Genomic DNA, 23,293 nt, shown 5'->3' with positions numbered 1-23,293 from the left:
TAAAGAGTTTTTTGTAAAGTGACTGATTTTAAAAACAACCAAGGTTGTTTTTTATTCCTTCCCCTAATATCCCGTTTTCTTTTCCAACTGTGATGTTAATGGACATACCACACATTCAGAACTGATGCTGTCACTGTGGTGTTTTGAGTGTCCGCATGCACCGTCACTCCAAACATAATAATGACTTACACCAAGGGCATCTTAAATAAATTATATAATGTAATTAGATTTAGATGTAGTGCATTTGCATAATAATGAGGAGCGTTTTCTGTGAGACTTGCAATAATGGTAGAAGTCACATGAATGCCACCCACGCTGGGTTATGGGAACAAGAGCCCAATAACATAGACACAGTTAAAAGCTGATTGATGAATGACCTCGTCAGCATAATTGGTTAATGTATAATATATGGTGGTTATTATGGTAGAACATTAGGCAGCTCAAGTGCCTCCTCAGTCTTTGTCCATGTTGAATGCAGAGATTCATACACAGAGTCGTGATGTGTTATTTGATGTTTTGAACGAGGCATTGCATGGGATAAAGTGAATGAGGTTTTATTCATAGCAAGTGTGTGAGTCATATGAGGCAGAGTTGAATACTAATGAATAACACATGGACACACTGAGGTTGGTGGGATGTAGCTTGTCCTGCTTTGCTAATGTGCCACATTCACACGTTTTAGCTGCACTCACAACAAGAGATCACTTGACTGACCTTATGGCATGACAGTGCGAAAACTGAACACATTACCTGGCTTTCATATTAAAGCACTGTCAATTCTGTCTGTTTTTTCCCAGATTATTTGATGGCTTTTGATGAACAATAATGCTGTGTAATGAGCAGAGTTTGTTACCTCCCAGCACAGCGAGCTCACATAAGATATTTTGTCATCTCTGTTCTTTATGCTTAGCTAAGCAGCTAGCTATTTCGTGTGGTGATTAAAGAACAACCACCTGGAGTTCAAAAGAAGGATTTCTTCTGTGGCATGCCAGTTATTTTTACCAGGTTTGTTTTAGGCAAAATGCTGGATAGTTGTTATATAGACTGGCTTATCAGTATGTACACAACTTAAAGAAGAATTTAGAAGCTGGTGCAATCAGTGTGACATGACCCACTGGTTAGTGGGCAATGTGCAATCTTGAAGCTTCTGGTTGAGCATTTTGCTCAATCCCATCTTGGTGTTTTTAAACCTGATGTGACAAGTAAAGCCTGAATAAGTAGCTTACAGACACTGCATACAGTGTTAACCTAAAGAACATCCTGATTTATCAACATTTTTTACACTACTGGAGTAATAAAACAAAAAGACTTGAAACTAGCACTTAAGATGTTAAACTTACCAGGAATGTATTTAGTGAGGTCATAGAACAAATGAGGTCATTTTCCTGTAAACTTCTATGCATTCGGATGAAAGTGAGGATATGGCCCCTGATGGCCGCATAATGAAGCAGAGTATTGTACTTCTCATGTCTTGGAATATGTCTTGGCCAAACCACACGAATCCCTACTATTATAAATTAAATCACTCAGGTATAACATATAAGCTGACACTGGGAAAAATATTACGATTCAGTTAATATTGTGCTGTCCTAACTGGACTATTACTGGTTTGTCAACACTGCCCTAGACCACTGAACAATGTCCCCAAAACTAAAGATTCATGAAGCAGCATTATCTCGCTAGATGTCACCTTTGGTTTGACAATGAATAATTTCTTATCAGTCACTTCTCAAGCAGCCGCATTAAAGATATAATCAAAGATATATAAAAATATATGCATTTACATGTTTTGATCCCGGTGACATTGAAAGAGGAGGAACTCTCCACAAGATACTGTACTGTATATGCAAAATATCCCCAAAGTAGAGATCTGTAAGGAAGTTTGTGATTATAGTGATTAAATATTGTGGCAAAGACAAAAAGTATCGCAAACTTGCATTTTTTTTGTGCCAATTACATTCAAATTTGAAATCAGACAAATTCTACTTATAGCAGGAAGCCAAAACAATTGCCTCTTAAAAATCAAAGGGAATTGATCAACCTGAAATTATACCATGAATTTTCACCTTGGCTCTGTCGTAGAGCAAGATAAATTGCTATGTTCAAAAAAACAGTAAAGGTTGGGATGTCTTCTTTGTGGTGAAAAAAATAGGAGATCGATGGGGGTGCAACACAAAACAGCTTTCCTGCTGTACTGCTTGAATGACATACTCAGCTTTGACTGGAGAATAATACCTCCATGGATCATTTGCACCTGAAAGCGAATATTTATCACGGGAAGGGGAGTCGGGGGAACAAAGCTCCTCTGTGTATCAGTACCGTCCTTGTCTCTTGTGTGTGTATATATATGTGTCTGTATGAGCTTCTCACCAGCAGTGTTTGCTCTAGATCCACAGGGGAATATGGTGGGGGACCATCCATGCCCCACGGATCTTCTTGTATGAGGTCTGGAGTGGGCAGGCAGATCTGACGAGACACTATGAAATGGACGCGCTCTTCACTTGCCTAAAAAACAACCACAGAAAAATTTGACATGTGTTGCAGTTAAATGGGGAAATTAATTTTATTCTGAGTGAAATTTTCTGGATAGCTAATCTTCACTGCCACTTTGTCGTAACTCTTAGAACTATACTCCAGGCTGACCTACACGCATTCACACATATGCAAGCATACAGCCACACAGACTGGCTGGATACATCCCTCTCCCCATGCTCTCATTCCTTGGAGAGTTCCACGGGTCTTTCTAGCAAAGAGCTGAGTCCTGAATTAGCCAGTCCAGCTCATTATTGCCTTAATTGAACTAATTTAATTTCTATCCTGGCAGTTCTTAATCTCCGACAGAAAGTGCCTACTCTGAGAGGCCATCTTGGCTCCACAGAGACCCAGTAGAGCCAGTCAAACAACCCAGACAGGAACTTGGAGCCCAGAGACCCTGCACAGTCAGCCGCAGACACACTGCAATTAACCACTATTAACCAAAAACACACCATCGTTGACTGGCATCAACCAGGATACAGAGGCAGCCACATGGCCCAGTCCATCAGGGAGTAACCACAATTAAATACTATTAACTGCACTGAATGCAGACACAACAGCACAGCACAACACAATTAGCCTGAATCACCACAATTATCTTTAATACCTCAGGGACTCACATTAAGATCACAACACAGTTGTTTATGGTCTGTAACAACATGAAGGTGAATTTGTCACAACTGTGAACTTTCTATGTAATGCTAATGCATGCAGTCTTTCCTTGACTTGCTAACAGACCTGAATGAGTAGAGCAGCGTGCTCTGGTGCGCCATAACGTAGATCGTGCCCGTTGATGGCAAGCACGCGGTCACCAATGCACAGTTGCCCATCACGTGCAGCTAGTCCACCCTCCAGCAGGTGAAAGATATACACTCCATGCTCCTCTGGCCGCCTCACGAGCTTAATGCCCAGCTGTTCCTCTGGAGCACTTTTGTTCAGGACCACATGGATGCTATCATCTCTCAAGGGATGATGGGGTAGGCCGTGTGATGGGTGGCCCCCAGTGATGTGGCCATGTGGGTGGCCATGCGAATGCGAACGGTAGCGATGCCGCTGTTCTCTGAGCACGGTTAGCCGGAGGAGTTGGCACGGCTGTTTGAGGGTGGTCACAGCAAAGCAGTGGGGCACGTTGCTAATGTCAATGCCGTTTACCTGAAGGACAAGCGGAAATGTAATTTCACGGAGGACTTTTTTATCACTTCCAGCTGCTTTGTTAAACTCACTATACCTTGAGGATCATGTCCCCGGGAAGCAAGCGTCCATCCCGAGCAATGACACCTTCTCTGTAGATATCCTGGATTAGAATGCGAACTAAAGGGGTTTCATTGCCACCGACGATGCTAATGGCCAGTGGCTCTGAGGGATCCACCCGCGTGATCTTAATACTGGTAACTTCACCATCAGGGATCAGGTGATGGAGCTGAGGAAGAGCCACCACTGGGGAAGAAGGAAAAGGCTGTGTTAAGTTCTATTGTACAAAGATCAACAGCCAAAAAGACCCAGCCAAATAAAACAAGAGAGGAAATGGGAGAAAAGGAGAGCGCTGAGAAGGAAAAGACAAACACATCTAGGGAGATGGAGGTATACCGTAGTGTAGAGGTTCAGCAGTGGAGCCAGCTGTCTCTACTCCCTAAGGTTACTAAAACAAACTTGTAGAAGTCAAGAGGGAAAATTTGCTTGGCTGATTATCCTCTGTGATGTTTGTATCATTAGTCACATACATCTGTAGCAAGTATGCTTGGGAAAACCCTCAATTTCACATTTCCACAAAGTTATTACTAGGGTGGGGATGTAAGAAAAGTTGTAATACACACTAAATTTGTACACAGTCCAACTACTTTGATTCACAACAGATTTGTTCCCCTTGTTTTCACCTCAGTACTTGATCATCTGCAAAAAATAAAGGATTCGAGTATAATGCAGACCTCATTATGAGCCTCAGCATTTTTAATGAAAGAGTATGTCTCTTCTAGTTTTATGTCATTCTTTTGTGCAATCCTCCCACATACCCACTGTTGAATTTGTTGAATTTTACTAAATGGCAGAATGATTCATTCTGAACAGGACCATGTGGAAATGGGTGGGGGACATTATCTTGGCTGACAGCCTTGGCCAAAGTCTTTAAGAAGTTGAGTTTTTCATTTCATTTCTTATTCCTAAATGCACTGTTTCCCCTCGTATCTCTGTCTCTGTAGCCTCAGACACTTGTTCCACACTTCGCTGCACTTTTTCCAATACAAAGTCAATATTTTGTCTTTTTTGCAGCAGATTGCTTCAAGGGTGGAGAGCACATTAAGAGAGACTCACAGCCGTTATGTAATCCTCCTTTCTCTCCATCATTCACCTTTCAACCTCTGTCTTGCTTCATCTTGTCACATACTTTTTTTACCCACCCCAATGGGACTGTATGATGTGTTTGCTTATTTATTTGTTTTCATTTTATTTTACTCTGCATCCACTCTTCCTTACATTTCTCCAGGATGGAACTACATCTACTTCACTTTTGCATCCTTCCCGTCTATCTTTGTCTCTCAGTGGCAGGCAATGAATATTTAATCTTTTCTCTCAGCCCCGTCAGTGATGGCCTCTGAGAATAATCTACTCCCAGATCATTCGTCATCCTTCATTCTTACGCAATCCCACGTTCCTTCGTCCAATCACACTGCAATTCTGCTTTAACGTTATACTCTATGGTTGGCTATATTTCCACCACAAGTGCCAGTCTGTAGAGATTACATTAAATATCACTACGGCACTTTTTTTTTTACTGCATACATACATCTTATGGTTCTACCACGTCTAGAACACTACTTTCCCAGGTGAATATATCATCAAGTTGGTAAGGAATGACAGGATATGGTAGAGTTGAATAGAAGGATGAGATAAAAAAGAAGAACAGGAAGTGGAGACAGAAGTAGGAACATCATCTGCTTTATCTTCAGCGACCTCTGGCCATCCCATCCCTCAGGCTACCATTCTCCCATGATCTGTCTGCACAAGCTTATGCAATCTACAGCTGAATTATTAAAGAAACATATACTACTGTTACACTGTGGGACCCAGCTGTGTCACCCTCCATATAAAGCTGAGGAAACAAGTATACACATTCAGGGAAACACAGAAACACAGATATAAAGGTTTTAATCCATACCTTCCTGTGGCACACTGGAATTTCTGGCATTGTCTCTTTCCTCAGATGTCTCATTGCTAACAGCGTTGCCACTCTTAGTCCTCCTCAAGACGCTGAAGGCCCTGTTCAACCTTCTGAAGGAGCGACTCCTCACTGAAGAGCGATCAAAATTTCTGACTGCAGGGGTGAAAGAGAGGCACTTTAAAGATGACCTCACCCTCAACATGCCCAGACATGTCTGAATCTCACTCACAGCCAATGGAAAGCTTTCTCAGAGCTGCACCAAAGACATTAAGCAATCTGTGATCCTGTTGCAATTACCTGTATAATGCAGGAAGACCTGTTTGAATAATACCCATAACCCTTAAATCTCTAAAGGATCTAAACAGTGCAAAGTGATATTACTAAAGAAGAGTGTCCAGTTTTGTTAGGGTTTTGGATTAGCTTCCCTTTTTTTGTGAAATGAACATAAGAATTACATTGTTCAAAGCACTGTGTATTGATCAGCACAGTGCTTTTCTGTGTTGTATCACTAGTTGTGTTTTTGACTCTTTCTAAAGTGAGCTTAACACTCCACCTTGCATACAAATGGTGGGTTAGCTTTGGAAGCCTCAATCCCTAACTCTGATTCAACACTGGATTAGGGGGACTGTGCTTGATATTTAAGGAACTTTTTGAAGCTTCCACACGCACTTCAAACTTGCAGCATGGAGGTTAGCATTCAGAAACTGAAATTTATTTTTGTAGTACAAACAATTAATGGAATTTCTTATATGAACCAAGTGGAATGTCATGGTTGTCCTGTAAAAGAGACCGTCTCTTCCTTCTACATTTCAGTGTGTCCATTTGGTATTTTTATTTCCGCTGTGGTCAGAGTGCATGCCTTATCAATGAGTTTCGAGAGACCACAAACTGCCTCTCAGGCTGAACAATGCTTTTTTTTCTTTTTTTTGCACTGTTAAAATAGAGAGCTCAAAAAGAAAAAACGCATTCCAGCTGCAAATTTCACCATATTCAGGTAATGTGTGAGTCGAGGCTTTAAGAAAATACTACTACTCCCCCAAAGAAACAATGATATTAGCAAATAAAATACTGATACTCAAGTCAAGGTACCTCTTGTTATGAATCCAAGTGTAGCATATTAGAAACTGGAAGCAATACATTAATTAATCGTGCTTATATTTGTTTACAAGTAAAATTTTGGGGAAAACACTGGGGCCCCATTAATCTTTTTACTTTTTCTTATATAACAGAAAACTTTTCTTTTCCCTCTTTGGGCTATGTTTTTGTTTTTTTTGGCAAGTTTTAAAAAGTTCAAATCTTTTGAAATGCGTTCAGCTGATAGTCCTTTAATTAATAAACCAAATCCGTGCACAGTAAAGTTACATGGTTGCGTAACAACAGTAGTGGACTCTAGCGACTGGTACCAAAAGAGACCCTCCCAGAGAGGCTCTTGTCTGTACTTGTACTTTGCTTTTTAGGCTACAGGAGCTTCCATTGAAGACAGAAGCCCCAGCCCGGCTGCTCGGAGCACGGGACAGCAAGCTTCTGCAGTGCCCCTCCCTCCCTCTGCAGGCCCATGGAGATGTGAAGGCTCCTGACAGCCACATTATTCTTTAAAAGCGCGAGCCGCTTCTGGAGCTGACAGCTTGTTCAGCAGTAGTGGTGCTCGTGGTGGTGGCGGAGGGTGCTCAGTTGACCAGACCTAAAGTGCTGGTGCAGCGTCATTTGGTTTCCCCACTGCCTATGCGCTTACTTTAGCAGAGCAATGGACGGGCAGATAGGAACACTCGTGACTGCTTCCTGGTTTCACAGGTGGGAGAAATGAGGGAAGAGCTGCGATCACGTCATTGGGCATTAACACACACTTGCACAGGCTATATTTAACCTACCTCTCCTTCCATTTCTCCTTGACTGCATAATGTGCCTGCATCTCGGTGACTTTGTCTCTATGTGTTTCTCTGCTTTTTTCCACAGAGAGATTTTATAGATTGGTGAAACTGGTGTTATGTGTCATGTCATTTGCGGGTGTAAATATATGTATGAATACAGATCTTTGGTGCTTGGTTTTGACTGCAGACCGTGTAACTGTCACTGGAGATCTCTGTACTCTGTTGGTTTTCAGTCTGTCACTATGGCAAACAGACACCTTTTTAGCTCTTTCTCTTGCCAGATAACGTCATATGGCATTGAACATGAGCACACACAAACATCTATTCGCCCACTCACACTCACTCTTCTTTGTGCTACTCCGAGCAGCCAGGCTAGTCGTGCTGCCTGACTGACTATTATCCTCCATGCTGGGGTCAAAGGCAGGGTTGACCAGACCAGGTTCATCTGACAGGAGGGCCACAGCAGCAGAAGTGGGGCCATCATTGGGCAGGGTGGCAATGGTGAGTTCTGAGGTGCTGTCAGTGCATTCGCCCTCCTGCGAGCGTCGCTTTCTGTCTGCTGAGAGCCCATAGTGAGAGGCTCCTTTACACCTACACACACGAAAAACAAAATGTCAGTAGCAAACTCAAATTACAAAGTGGCTGCAATTATTACTAGACGTGTTCATAAATTGATGACATTGATGATGTTTTAAAACATGCTCCAACTCCCTAATAAACTGAATTCTGAAGCAGTCAGAGTGAAAGTCAACACATTTGCGTTAGCAGCCAATGAAAAGGTCAGACTCTCAAGACAAATGCAAGCAGATTTCAGCATGTCCTCCACCCTCAGGCTTTATTCATGCCGACCTATATCTTCTGCTCGGGGATGGCCTCACACAAAGGCTGCTTATCTGACCTTAACACTCAGACAGCACCTCTCTGAGATACCACACAGGCTGTACAATAAACCACAACAACATATGGTAAGGGAAGATACATTTTCTAGTGCTCGCATTTAGAATTCATCTGTCACGCCATCTGAGGTTGGTCTAAAAATTTCATACTTACTCTCACAAAAAGAAAAAAAAATATAAAAAGAGTTTTTGTACCATCTTTGTGACAGTATGTGCAATCACATGTAGGTTGGGTTTTCTGCTTTGAGTGTGAGCGTCCCTGACAGATGATTGAATACAAATGCAAGAAAGAGAGCGGGTAACTGACACAACATGTGAATATAAAACAGAAGTCGTTTGATAGTTGTTTTTCTCAAAAACAAATCTAATTCCTAAGTTCCAGCTGTCAACAACACAGCCGCAACACATTTCCACAGTCTGTCATACATAGACACACATACAATTATACACACATAATGCTACAAGCCACGAAAGGCTTTTCACACTGACAATATTAAATTGGGAATGTTTGTGTGCGAATTAAAGATATCCCTACAGAGCATGGTATTCCATTGCTGCAGAATTTTCTTCCATCTGAAAGTCATAAAGGCTTTGAGCTGATGCTTCATCAGACGCAGGAATAACTCTGGCTTGTCTCTCCGGCTGTCTCTGTGGAGCCATCAGCACAAACATTAACTGGGTTTTAATGAGCTGGATCAAACCCAGGCTTTGCTTCAACAGTAGCTCAGAAAAACAAGAGAAGCAGCACCCATTCTCCTGTGCTGTGGTCTGACAGGTAGGATATTAAACCAAAAAGGAGATGTAAATGAAAGCAAAGTACAATCGTGGGCATCATAGCAGTTACAAAAAGAAACTAGATTACTCACTGAGCCAGGTAAGCCATCAGCCCCTTAAGGGCACCACATCACTGGAAGTGGTATTTTGTCTCTATAATAAATATGTCTCAGTGGGGCATGCTGCTTTCTGTTCATATTTGGCAAGGAAAATAACTGAATCCTGAAGTAGATTCTACTTCCGAGCTGTAGTCAGGTACAACATTACACAAAACTGAAATGCCCATTGATCTTCTTCTGACCTCAGAAACGTGCTACTGCATTACGTCGCATGTGTTTGCCTGTGTGTGGGCTGTGCCACGGTGTTATTCTTGTTCATTCAGTTAGTAAATTGAATGCTATCAAGCATGTCCATTCAGCAACATACCACTTAACTGAGTGAAGTGGCTGAATAGAGTAATATTGCAATCAAGAGGAGAGGAGAGGGCAGCTCTGCAGTCTTGAGGGGCAGAAGCTTTCCTCACGTCACTCACTGTCAATTAGAAAACTTAAATCTAAATTCAGCTTGTGCACACTGCTCTGAAAGCAGAAACTCCCCACCTGTGCACGAATATACATGGAAACAATACATATATGCACATGGTACAAAGTGAACCTTTCTCTTAAATGCAACACAGAAACTGAAAATTGCAAAACAACTTGTGAACATAAGTGACAATTTTAGATGTCCTATCATTGTCACCTGATTATATAAACAGATTAGTATTTCTAAGACTCCAGAGTCCAGAAGCTCTTGTGAGATATTATGTGTTGCAAATAACCATGGAAAACCTTCTGGCCTTTATATTTTTACTGGCACCATTGAAGGGCAAAGCCATGCAGCACTAATCAGAGTGAGGAGAGCATTAGTCATCCTCCTGTATGTTAGTATTGCTTTAAAGACGGCATTGCTGGATTGACAGTTGATCAGTGGCTAATTTATTATTCAGATGGTGCTGGTTGAAATATCCCTTACCATAAGAAAACATTGCTAGGATCAGTGGTGAACTGACCAGTGTAACCATTTACATACTGTACTGAAGTACAACTTTTATGTATTTGTACTTTATGTATTTCTATCCTATGATATTGGTAGTTTCTTATTCGATTCCACTGTATTCTGGAGGCAAATCTTGTACTTTAAACTCCGCTAGATGAATTTCATGGCCATAGTTATCATTAAATGCAAATTTAGATTAGAAATATAAAATATAATCACACTTGCAAATGATACAATATTATTATAGATTAAGCTACTCAGCAGTATATAAAGTAATTACGGTTACTTCCAGCTGAAGCATTAACCTTACATGAATTAATGAATGAGTGATCCAGGAATTTAATGAACCCTATATAACAGTGAAATTGGACATTTTGCATTACCAATAACTATGCTTTGATATTAATTAAATGGTATTTTGACTTTTCCTTTGAACTTTTTAATACTGTAGCATTACTGCTTTTTGTTTTGAGAGATCTCAGATATTCTTTTCAACAGTGTACAAAACAGCTTAATCAAAAATGTTTTTAGATTTTAACGCAGTACAACTTTTCCTGTAATGCTATTTGTATTAAGGCACTGGGCGCTGGACAACAGCCTGAAAATCGTGCTCGATATTTTCTAAGCCAATTTGCAACACTGGATTTATTCCTGATAGAATTTTCTGGCTTCCCATGGTTCCCTCTTAACTACTTCTTGGTCCCCTGTCTGCCATCACACAGAAAAAATAAATACATCCTGGAATCACTCAGCCTGCAAAAAAGACGGGGTTGTTTGGATGCAAGAATCAGTATCATGGCGTTAGATTCTCAGTTAACATCGATGCATCATGCATTAGTCATACAGAAAACTACTTAAAAGGATGAAAGAAGAAGACTTTTAGTTAGGCCTTAATTTTCGTAATATTATAGTAGGTATGTTAATGCAGCTCTGGCTATTTCTGTAAAACAATGTCCTTTTTTATTTCAAGTGTTTCTGACTTACATGTGTGACTGCTTTTCTCCACACACCCACACACTGATTTCACAGGTATTGTACTGTGTATAAGTAGTGGTCATGGCGAATATATGGAGTTCAATACTTAGACAACATTCTCCTGTTTTAGCATGAGTAGTGGAAAACGGAAAACCAAAGTCAGCCTGTGGAAACGTGCAAATACTATTGAATACGGGTTCATTCAGTTTTTACAGACCACCCAAAACTTGGAAAAAATGTCAGAAAAAAATTAACGAATGCCGTCTACACACCAGCTTTGAATGTGTGCGTTGCCAACAGATCACCTAAGATCTCGAAGGCTTCATTTCTTGCGCTGTGATGGGTCTCAGATAAAGACGTGACAGAAATATATCGAGACCCCTTACACTTTGAAACTTATAGGCGTCATAATACAAAGTCTGTGAGATAGCAGCATAGCGCTATTGTTTAGTTCAGGACCAGTTTATTAAAGGCTTTGTCTTCTGATAATTAAAACCTCCTCTCTTTTCTTTAGGGAATAGGAGTTGCCTTAAAACCATAGCCGTATCTCTGCTGCTTAGAGTTTTAATGTCTGTCTTTTAATGCTAAGTCCAGAATCTGCACTACATGAGGTTGAAGGCAGGGAAGCATGATAGAAAGCCCTTGTCTCTCTCACCAGGGTGGTCCTGCAACCTTAGAGCCAAAGAAAATGAGCCAATTAAGTCTGTACACTGGAGAGGTGAAGTGCTTGCATATCCACAGAGAAATACACAAACAGCATACACTTCTCTTTATTTCCATTTTTTTTTTTTTTACATAATATCATGAAACATATCCTTTTATTTTAAAAATGGGACTTTGAGTGCTTATGCAAAGCTGTTTTTCAGCATCATGTTTCAGGAGATGATCACTCAGCTTAGAGGATGCTCATTAGCACTGCAGTATACTTGTCCTGGTCAGCCTCAGTTATCACATCATCTCTCTAAACCCCAGGATCTGTGACAAGATAAAGAGCGAAGACACCAAAATACCTTAGCGCTCAGCCCCTCCTGCTCCCTTTTACGCAACTACCCTCCCCTCCTTTTTCCCGAACTCTTTCCAGAGCAATAACAATTACCCATGATGCTTTCGGAGACACGCTGATCGTGCCCAAGCGCCCTGGCTGTTCATGTGATGTGAAATAAACACCAGCTCACAACTCATCAAAGCCCTTGAGATTCTCCAATCCTCTTTAGGGGTGAGTGGATTATCCTTTCTAACCCAAATACTCTCTCCGCTCCCTGACTGCCACGGACAGTCATGTTGGGCCACAGTCCGCATACAACGCAAATTACCTCTGATAAGGTGACAATTCCAGGTCAGACAGTCAGCTACAGCAACTGGGCTCAGCGCATACTTTCAAATGTAGGTAACAGATTATAATGATACATGCAGTTTGGAATCTAAAGCACTGTTTAAACACAAACTAACACTTTAAGTCTGTGGTGACACAGCCTCTGTTGACCTGCCTGTGAACTACAGTTTGACTGGCGTTGCATGACTAATGTGCCTTTCTTCTAATTCTTTTATTAATGTTAAGTGCAGCGGCAGGTAGTTGTTCTTGATGAGTGCTGGCTCCTATTGCCAACTTTCAGATGGGTTTGAAAATATAACGAAGACATATAACGTGTGAGAACCCAGGAGAAATAAGCAGACGCTACACTGTGAGCCCGGAAGTAGACTGCACATGTGTGCGTATGTATATGTGTGTACAGAAGGTTTTACTGTGATATGTAAACAGTATATATACAGTTTCATAGTCATTTTATGGCTTAAAATGCTCCTGTCTGCCACACTGTAAACACAAAAATAACCAAATGATTGCACAAAAAGGCAAAAGCAATATTTGTTTTTGCTGTTTTGCGCCATTGGTATGTAAGGTATGTGCTCAAGAATGTTTGGCCACCCTCCTTATTGCGCTGGTCAAGTGGATCTATTAGGCTCTTTTCCCACTCCATAATTTTAGTCTTGGACTTCACTGACACTTCACTGTCTGAAACAAGCCATATTAGCTCCTTTCTCCCTCAATTCTAATTGGCTGCTTCTGGTAAAGAGGAGGTTTGAGGCTGAAGAGGTAGGTGGGGCTTCTGTATTTGAAAACAGAATTGTGGATGTGGATGGGATGATGTTAGTTTTATCTGCTCTCTTTGACATTATGCAGGTATATATATATATATATATATATATATATATATATATATATATATATATATATATATATATATATATATATATATATATATTAAAAACAGAGCATTTAGGGCAGTCCAAAACCTGAGCTTTAAACCCTGGCCGTGTTCAGTAAGAACATTCATCACTGTAACAGTATGTATGTGCCAAAAAATAAGGATTCAAAATTATAATCAGAAAATCAATCATGGAAATCCAGCAATTATGCATAGACTCTGGGCTTGGTGTACATCCAATCTAGCTGATAGAGGGAGTGAAAGCTGTCTATCTCTAACAGCTCTTGGCTGAGTCCCAAGCATAACTTGTTTTAGAACAGTCTGAGCTAAAATAAAAACACAAGGCTCTGGGGAAGCACCTGTGGTCACAACACACATAGACACACAAAAAACGGCTGCACAAGAATGCTAGCGCAGTATCAGTAGGAGTGGCCGCCAGTAATTGAATTTGTGTTGATAAAACCTTGATGCAGAGTTGCTTCCTTGATTAGTGTAGTGAATCAATCACACATAAGGTGCGCATGCCAGATACATAAAGTTTGATTTGGGGGGAATGGACAGAGTGATGCATAGATGCATAGATCAAGTGAAGAGAGAGTGACATAAAGACAGAGTAATCCAGTTAATGATGAACTAGAAGAGTATTAATCAGAGGATGTGCTGGTGTGTTGATTGGATCCGCCTGCTGTGAGGGGTAATCCCATCTGCCGCATGAGGAGGGGATGAGGCCAAACCTAGAAGGGGCCGCGTCTCCCGTGTGAGGACAGTTGGGATAAGCTTGTTTCTAAAGACGGATCTGCTAAATTGAAGTAGGAGGTGAGCTTCTGTTGGGCGTGACTTCTTACCGCATTTAAAGATAAGTGGGTGTTGAAAACAAAAGGGAACGCATACAGTAACCGATAAATCCCGTCTTTCTGTTTGAACTGTCTATTGTGCTCCTGTGCAGTGAGCAGTGGCTCCGCAGGTTTGGCAAGCTTAATGCATCTGAGCGTTCACAAGCGCAGATGAGAAGCCAGCACAGTGTCAGTCGAGTCAGCCTGTTACAACAGCCCGAACTCTGAGTCATGGTTTTTGACCAAATCAATATGTGTGATTATCAGTCGAGCCACGACCCCATGATCAGGCTTGAAGAATATTTATGCAGCATTTACTGTGTCAGTGTCTGGTTTCAACCAGGAGAGCAATCACATACTCTTTTTGTCAACACAGAAGAAGAGTTAAAGTAGTACTAAAACTGATTTATTCTCTGCTGTGTGTGGCTGAGCTGGATCTCAGCTTACTAACAGTGTTGGTCAAGTTACTTGAAAAAAGTAATCAGTAACTAATTACTGATTACTCCCCCCAAAAAGTAATCCCGTTACTTTACTGATTACTTATTTTCAAAAGTAATTAATTACTTAGTTACTTAGTTACTTTTTAAAAACACGATTTACAACCTGAAGAGGTGATAAAGTGATAGATCTTTCAGCCCAATTCTACTTTTTCTACATAATCCATCATACAAAATGTAATCAAATGGAAAAGTCTCTTTTTTTAACTTGTTTTATCAGTTTTAATCTTTTAACTTTATGCATCAAGCAAAACATTTAATTATATGCAACATTCTCTGACTTGAATAAATTAGTTTAACATTTAAACCTATTTTCTGCACATTCCAGCACATAAAATAAAATATTTTTTGTGTTTTCACTCACTCTTTCAAACAGATGCAAGTAAAACACAGCAGAAAATAAATAAAGTCAAAGACTCAGCGGTCCTTTTGCTCTATTTTCACCTGTAAAGCAGGAGCAGGGTAGGCGGAGGGTTACCCTGGTGTAGGTGTGCTGCGGTCAGTTGAAGAATCCGCGCGAGTGTCTCTGTGAGTTTCCCATCACGTCGTAGCTACTCGGTGCTTGCTCGGAAGTTTAGGGGTTTTTTTCGCTGTAAAAAGAAGTTTTCTTCCCACGCACGATGGACGCTAATGTTTTTGTCACTTTTTATGGAATCAAACTCAAAGTAAGGTCAGTACTTCCACGCTTTAAACGCTGCACGCTCATACTCTCTCCCGCACTCGATATATTATCCATTGTTGATCTGCACACAGCTGCTGTCACCAACGTCGCACTTGCTTACGTCACTGTCATGAGACATTCTCGCAAAAAAAAAATCACGGTTTTAGTAACGCAGTAACGCAGCGTTCCTACGGGAAAGTAACGGTAATCTAATTACCGATTTTGCAATAGTAATCCCTTACTTTACTCGTTACTTGAAAAAAGTAATCAGATTACAGTAACGCGTTACAAGTAACGCGTTACTGCTCATCTCTGCTTACTAATACACCTTACGTATGTCCAGCTCAACTGTGGCTGTTTTCCAGTGCTGCAGTCAAGCACGATGTGTACGTTGATGTGTCGACAACTCTAACTGTAATCCCCTCCACGCTACGCTGAACTGCATAATCATAGAGAATCCCCACCAGGCTGCTGTCCCACATTGCCTTTGGCACCTTTTAGCCTATATTTTTCACTCTATGCCATCCTAGCCCTTGGCAGTGTCCTGGTTTCTCTACCTCCACGTGCCATGGTACAACAGCCTGAAACACAGCCAGCACTGGTCAGCCCAACCAAAAGCCCTGACACTTAGTAGGCGACGTTCACGTGAGAGATTAACTCTACGCTGCTCTCCTCTCTGCTGTCAGTTACACTCTGTTAGATGCGTGCTCTGCAGTCTGCTCATATGGAACGCCTCCTGCAGATAAGCTGCTGCAGACAGGACGATGCAGAAAGCATTTCATGTCATACACGTCATGCATCAAAACCCATCAACAGCAGCAAAACTTTGAGTCAGTCATAAGCAAAGGTTAACTTATACTAATCTTTGTAATACACCTAACTTCTATCATGTAGCTAAGAAAGAAGGGCATCTGAATTAAAAAATATTAGACGTTTAAATTTACTTAAAGTCTCTCCTAATGAAACACCACGGTAAGACTCATCTTCAAACCTTTCTGCATGCTGACAGTACCAGACACACCTGAGAGGAAAGCTCTGCTGAAGTAAACACACTGATCTGCTACTCACTGCTGTTCATGAATAAATGAATACACACACCTGTTCTTTTGTGACTGTGTATTTACACATGCATGGCGTGCACTTCAATTATACAACATCAAATGCGTCTTTGGTGTGTTGATTAGTCCATATTTGTTTTATGTGAACAGTAATGTGCAATTTTAGATTAATGCATTAGTCTGAATTGCTTCAGTGTGTCCTTTGCATGTGTCCTTGCCCCATGTCTCCTTGCATGTTTAATTGTGTTGCTTCTGTAGACTTTGCCCACCTTTGCATATAAATGCTTGCATGGTTGATTCACTGAATTTGCTTCATAAACTAGAATCCCATGCAAAGAAATAATTAAACTGATTTAATTTTTGGAAAGCTGTGCAAGTACTTCAAGAGGTGGTAAGCATGACTTTTATCTTTTGGCTTCACTCCCACTGGCCTTCACTGTATCACTTGTATCTGCCTTGCTAGATACAATGAGACAGGGGGAGCTGCATGACTACAGAACAAAGATTAATATTTAATCCAAACAAAATTCTAATTAGTGAAGCCTGCCCCACACTAGGTTCAGACATGCGGCTAAAGGGGGCATGGAATGGCATGGCGCGCTGCCTCTGACTCGAGGTGGACCTGGTACAAACAAATGACTGGTATTGTTCAGATCCAAAGAGTGAGCGGCGGCTGGGTGTCTAAGCCTGTTAGGATGCGTTCATGCTGAAGTCGTCTGGAGCAATAGGAGTGCGTATTGCTCGTTGTGATCAAACACCTCCGAGATGAGGTCTGAAAAGACGGAAGCTAAGCTAATCATAGTGTTTAAGACATCTCAGCTCAAGCCCAGAAATGAACACAGATTAATCATTAATGCTCTACAGCACGACACTGTGATGATCAGGGGATGCCACGTGTGCTGGGGGAGGGAATACGCAAGATCCAATGACTGGTGTGTGTGTGTGTGTGTGTGTGTATGTGTGCACTGTTATGATGTGGGCAGTAAATATCACACCCGGTTGCTGTGTTGCGTGTACCAGCGTGGTGTTTGTATTGGCTGTTGATGACATAATACAATGGCAGTAAACCTATTAAGAGTTTCATCACAGAGACATTAACTCTGCACTTGCAATGTTGGTTACACTTACTCCCTGTGTATAGCAAGTATAGTGTGTAAACAAGCCTGTACAAGCATACTGATGTGTAAATAAGACAGATTATAACCATTCTCGCTTTTCTCACACCATACAAACTCACTGAAGCAATCGCACACACACAGAATGACATCTGTAAGCGAAAGAACAGACTGAGAAAGACGAGTGGAGAGAGGGTGTAGGCTGAGGCGGTAGTCGCACAACGGGAGCTGGAGGCTGCTGCTGTCAACAGTATGGATAAAGACAAATGGTGTTCCACTGCTCACTAGCCAGGCAGAAAAACACCACGTCCGCGACTGTCTGCTTCTAGTTACTCTCTCTGTCATGTCATAATCAGCAAAAGCTCTACTGTCACCGGTACAGAGACACGCTCCAACACATGCTGTCAATATTTCTCACTTAGTGAGTGTCCGAGAGAAATCATATGATTTTATTTACAAACAAGCACTCGCTGAAAGGACCTGCATACTGTGCCTGCTGGGTACCATCACCATGGCAGCCGTATGTATAGCCAGATGGAAGGCAGGCACAGGAAGTGACCTTATACCCTCCTGTCTCCTCTCATCTCCCCTCTACTCTTTTCTGTGCTCTGCATGGTTCATCCACTCTATTCTTCTTACATCCTCAACCACTTCTTTCTGTGTATAATTAAATCAGTTTGACCTATCTAATATAATAAATCTGTTTTACTTGATTTGCAGTATTTACAGTGTATCACCCTTCTTTTCTCTCCTCTTTGGCATCCATTGCTGCCCAACACGGGCTCTTGCTGTCTGCAGGAGCTAAAGCCCCACTCAGTGCAGAGAGCGCATACAATGAAATGAGGGGATTTGCGAGGCGGTCCATTGTTCCATGTGTTCATGCAATATAATGGGACATTTCCGACAGACTGGAGAGAAGAGCAATTGCTGAGCTCCGGGATCACAGAGCTTTGAGTTCACACGGAGCTAGTGAATGTAGTCAATGCTTACTCCCACACAAAGAGAGACCGAGGAGCCAAGAAGGAAGACGGTGTGATGTACAGTAAATGTATTAAATGTTAGATTATCCATCAATGTCAATTTGCAAGCAAAAAATAAAAGTATTTGCAACTTTGCTCTGGTCTAAATGACTTAGATCAAACTATTGGCCAAACAAAACAAGCACTACTAGGACATTACATCATATGACTAATATTAACTAGAAGTGTATTCTGCAGATCAGGTTATAATGAACACAGAAATGTTGACACAGATGTTTCCATGTGCATTAGTTCTGATATAATGTTTGATGCAGAATTAATTAGAAGGAAATGTGCAGCAACAGGTGCATTATTATGTTATGTTGTTTCCAACACAGACAGATTTCTCAATTTGTTCAGTATAACAAAATGAATGTGTGTATAAGTGAATGTGTAGTTTATTTTCAGTAGATGCAAACGGAGAGTAGCCAGATATGAAATTTTAATGTGGTGAAAGTCTGTTCCACAAATAAACACAGAGTAGTTACAACCGTCCGAGAGCCCATACAGGCTGTACACACACAGTGTTTGTGTGTGTAAAAAATACTCGCTTGTGTGTCCAAATACTGTATTGCTCCAGTCAATACAGTAGTGACACACTAACACACATGCTACTAAAGAGAATGAGATAAAGGCAGAGATGCCATGCTGCAGTGCCGCTCTGTAGCATCCCAACCGTCCTGGACAGCATAAAGCACAACCTGCTGGCTCTGCTGCGTTTTAGCGCCACAGCAACCAGTGACCAAAGCATCAGGAAGCAACTGACTGGTTGTTTTCACAACAAAGAAGAACACCCTGACTCTTCAAGCGATGATCCCAATGTCAACATTGGAAGTAATATACAAATATGCATTAACGCTCTGAATGCAGACACAAAGAAATGGGTTTTAAAAGTAAACAAAATGCACGATTACACATAACAGCTGCGCTGATGGAGGGATAGGATGGGTAGATGTTGATGAAGAGGATGCAGGAGGAGGCTGAGTGTTGTACTCACAGTTCTGAATAGAGGATGTGCAGGTTGCCCAAATTGTCTGTGTAGTTGGCCGGACTGAGCCAGGGCAAAACTAGCAGCAACAGAGCCTTCATGATCAATGCTCTGCTCCTTTTCCTCTCTTTTCTTCCCTGTTTCCTCCTTTCTGAACTATAGCTCTCTCCTCTCCTGTTCCCCCCTCCTCCCCCTCCTCCTCCTCCACCTCCAATTCTCCGAACCTGGCCGTGCTGACCTACCCCTCCTCGCCTGTCTTTCTTCTCAAGGGGCGCTCTCAGATTTGAATTAATCCTCGACTTCCTTCCTTCTAGCCTCTCTTTCCCCCTTTTGTTTTCCCTTCTCTACTTATGTCTGTGTGAGTTTCTTCCTCTGCCTCAGGCTGGTTGCCTGGTCATCTCAGCTGCAGAGGCAAACGGGCCAGTTGCCAGAGGTTGAAGACGTAGTGGAGGAAGAAGAAGCAGCAGAAGCAGGTGCAGAGAAGTCCCGTTGGTGCACAAGAGGAAGATGTAAAAGTACAAGAAGAACAGGAAGAAGACCCTTGCAAAGGTGGCACATTTGGAATACAATTTGAGATGTACGGCCCCTTAATCTGCTCTGGGCACTGGCGAGTTGTAAGAGGATTTGTGCTCGTATGCGTGTGTGTGCATGTCAGTCTCCCTCTGTGTGTGCGTATGTGTGCGCGTGTGTGTATGTCAGAGAGAACAGCGCAGGCTGTGACTTATACTGCAGCAGAAACCACTGAGGTGGGGGGGATGGAGCAGACCAAAAAAGAGACAGCAGGGGGGGAGAGGTACCAGGTGCGCTGTGATTGGCTCTACCCTCTTCACATGCGTACTCTCACGTACACTCCCATACATACATACCCACAAGTACAATCTCTGCATTCACCTCCCCCCTGCCTGCACATACATTCACCCGTGAAGGGGAGGATAGAGAGTATGTTGCCTTCCAAAACCCTCGCCCCTCCTCTCTAACGATGGACTAATCCCAGTGCAGCAGATTGGTCTGATCGCTCAAAAGAATCTGCCTACATGTGTGGAAACAAAAAAGACAGAGCATGACCAAAACACACCGGCAAATCAATATTCTCTGCACGGGTGGAGCCTTGTTATCCTGAGTGACATGAATGAGAAATATGGGCGAAAAAGGAGAAGATTTAGAATAAGTCTTTACTGACACACTGTCCATTTTCATTCATTCATTCCATATTAATTCAATTTTGCAATGTACAAGAGCTGGTAAATGGAAGGGGAAAGGTAATTCATAATAACAAAGGATGAATCCATTCACCAAGACTTCTCCACCTGTTTAGATTGATTGTGGAGAAGCTGTGGGAAACATGGCTGGAGGAGAGCTGTGTGCTGACAAACTGTATTAGGTGTTGGTGACAGCAGCCAGCATTAACTATTGTGATTTGATTTTAAATATGAGTAAGATATATTTAATCTGCTAACTGCACTGATGGTGTTTGGGGTATGCATGGGGCTTCTTTCATCCTCTTCTATCTTTTCATTCATTTGTAGTAAACAGAGTGCAATGGAAGTGAATATGAAATGCAGGAGGACATCTGATCTATTTTTATTCCGTTCTATCAAATCTCACCCTCAGTCGCGTTTCCGTCAGTTTATAATTCATTTATTACTCAAAGTAGAGCAATCAAGCCATATTCTATTCATGTAGTCCAAAATTACAAGTCTGCCTTTGCTTTCTGTTTTCTATTTTGCGCTTATATTTTCCACCCTTATCCGATTTTCATAGTGTTGAGCTACACTCAAAAAACACACTTGTAAATTGTGGTGTAAATACCCTGTCTGGATGAATTTCTCATGGATGGAGGCAGTATAGTTACCGGCTGAATTTTTTCCTCAATGCGTTTGTGCATCTGTGTGTTAATGCATGCATGCATGCAAACTGAGGCATAAGTTGTCCGGCAATATTTGAACAGTACGCACAGCAACAAGACCACAGGGCACGGAGGAAATGGAAAAGTAATTGGATTGTGACAGGATGCAGTTTGTGAACAGAAGCCAGTCTGCCCCACAGGACTCATTTCATTCTCTTGCACATTAACTTGGAGTCACAAAAGAGGCATCATAACATACACATAAACACATACTCCAACCACATTATTACTTTTCATTTCTCACTCACAGCAGCCAATCCATCATACTGACACAAAGTCATAATCTTTAAAAGTTTTTACAGAATATTTTTGTATTCTTGACATTCTGCTTTAAAGTCAGCTTACAAACCAAGGCTGTTTAAGCGCTAATAAGTAACATGTAAAGGAAACAAAGAGATGGTGTGACAGTGTTATAGCGTTTATCTGTGTTGCATCTTTTTCCCAGCTTCGTGATATTCTCTATTGCAGGAGCTTGCAATACAGTAGAAGTGCCTACTCTCTTTTCCTAGAGCTCTTTTTTAAAAATAAATTATGCAGTAACACTTTATGTATTTCTTCTCTCTGCTACTATGGTAGTACTAACGAGAAACTGTGTCCTGAAAAAGTACATTTATCTAGCTCCTTCAGTGGTTCACTCTCTGCAGATGGTGAAGCAATTGAATTAAAAATCTTTGCAATAAAGACTGTGGTTGCTTGGTTATTTAGTTAGGTTTCCAAATAAGTCAGTTTCTTTTTTTAATCTTAGCAGTTTTACAAAGTACTTTCTAATTCATCCACTCAACCAGACACATTAAAAACTCTTGTCTGCCATTGGTAGCAGCTTGGGCACCTCCACTAAGACACCTGTCCCATGGAGGTGTCAAAGACTGAACCATTCACTCTGCAATTAGGGGCTTAGTGCCCTTTTGAAACAGAGACCAAAACCCAATAATAACACATCAATCCAGATAAGAACCACTAATGTATTAAACAAAGAATCAGAATCAGAGACATTATTTCATATGTCTCAGATATTAAGGTTACCTATAACACCCTTCTCTGCAGAGTGTGTTATGTCATCTAATATCAAATAGGTATATGTAAATAACTATAAATCTGCTATAAGAATTACATAGACAGGTAAAACACTTTTCCGCTTCCCTCACTGGGTGGCTTTTCTCCCTCTATGAGTGTCTATCTAGTGAAACACTAATTCGAACATGTTCACCAAAACCATAAACAGAACAGTACAGAATGAAATGAAATAAAATAAAATAAGCACAGAATAAAATAGAAAATGTCTGCATGCATCACATGTATTTACATAAGCTTTGAACTACTCCTCAGTGGGCATTGGAGGCATACTTGAAAAACAAGGTAGTTTTCATAAAAGGAAAAAGGAGATGAACAAAATGCTGTCATGCTCAAGGCAAAATATCATCAAAACAGAACTCTGGGTAAATTGGCTAATATGAAAAACATGAGAATGAGAGACCTTCAAAGCAGAAAAAAAAAAGATTTTGTGCATTATAGATAGACACATAGCTACATGAAACTAGCGAATGAAAAGAAAGAAAAGAAAATACCTGGGGGATCACATAAGGAGGCTATTTTTTTTTTTGCCATATCCTATATATCCATACAGGGAAAAGTAATAGAAAACTGAAAAGATACTGAAGATTACATAGTTGAGATGTTATTCTTGATTGCAGAGATGTGTCCAGGATGGCATTTTCTCTATCCAAAGGCCAATAAAGGTCACAAATGATTAGATTAGTATGAAATCAGCTCTG

The 23,293-nt window shown here is 41.2% G+C and overlaps 1 protein-coding gene across 5 annotated transcripts in view; it reads right to left on the bottom strand.

Annotated features, from left to right (window-relative positions):
- The window catches only part of lnx1 (ligand of numb-protein X 1), a 35,323-nt gene that overhangs the window by 3,390 nt on the left and 8,640 nt on the right, over nt 1-23,293 (bottom strand). For 3 of the 5 annotated variants that reach the window (XM_085398582.1, XM_085398584.1, XM_085398586.1), the window contains 5 exons: nt 7,895-8,148; nt 5,687-5,842; nt 3,764-3,972; nt 3,274-3,687; nt 2,371-2,505 (listed from right to left, as the gene is read on the bottom strand). In XM_085398582.1, coding sequence (XP_085254708.1) covers nt 2,371-2,505; nt 3,274-3,687; nt 3,764-3,972; nt 5,687-5,842; nt 7,895-8,148 — 1,168 coding nt within the window. Of the gene's footprint in view, nt 1-2,370; nt 2,506-3,273; nt 3,688-3,763; nt 3,973-5,686; nt 5,843-7,894; nt 8,149-19,624; nt 19,754-23,293 lie in introns of those variants that run through there. The other 2 variants (XM_085398585.1, XM_085398583.1) reach the window with 2 other exon arrangements.

The sequence above is a fragment of the Rhamphochromis longiceps genome, linkage group LG23 (assembly GCF_057381845.1).
Source record: "Rhamphochromis longiceps isolate RC_006_pf linkage group LG23, R_longiceps_female_GT1.1, whole genome shotgun sequence".
In the NCBI taxonomy this organism is placed as follows: Eukaryota; Metazoa; Chordata; class Actinopteri; order Cichliformes; family Cichlidae; genus Rhamphochromis; species Rhamphochromis longiceps.
The sequence above is the reverse complement of the archived record's forward strand: the minus strand, read 5'-3'. Positions and strand labels throughout refer to the sequence as shown.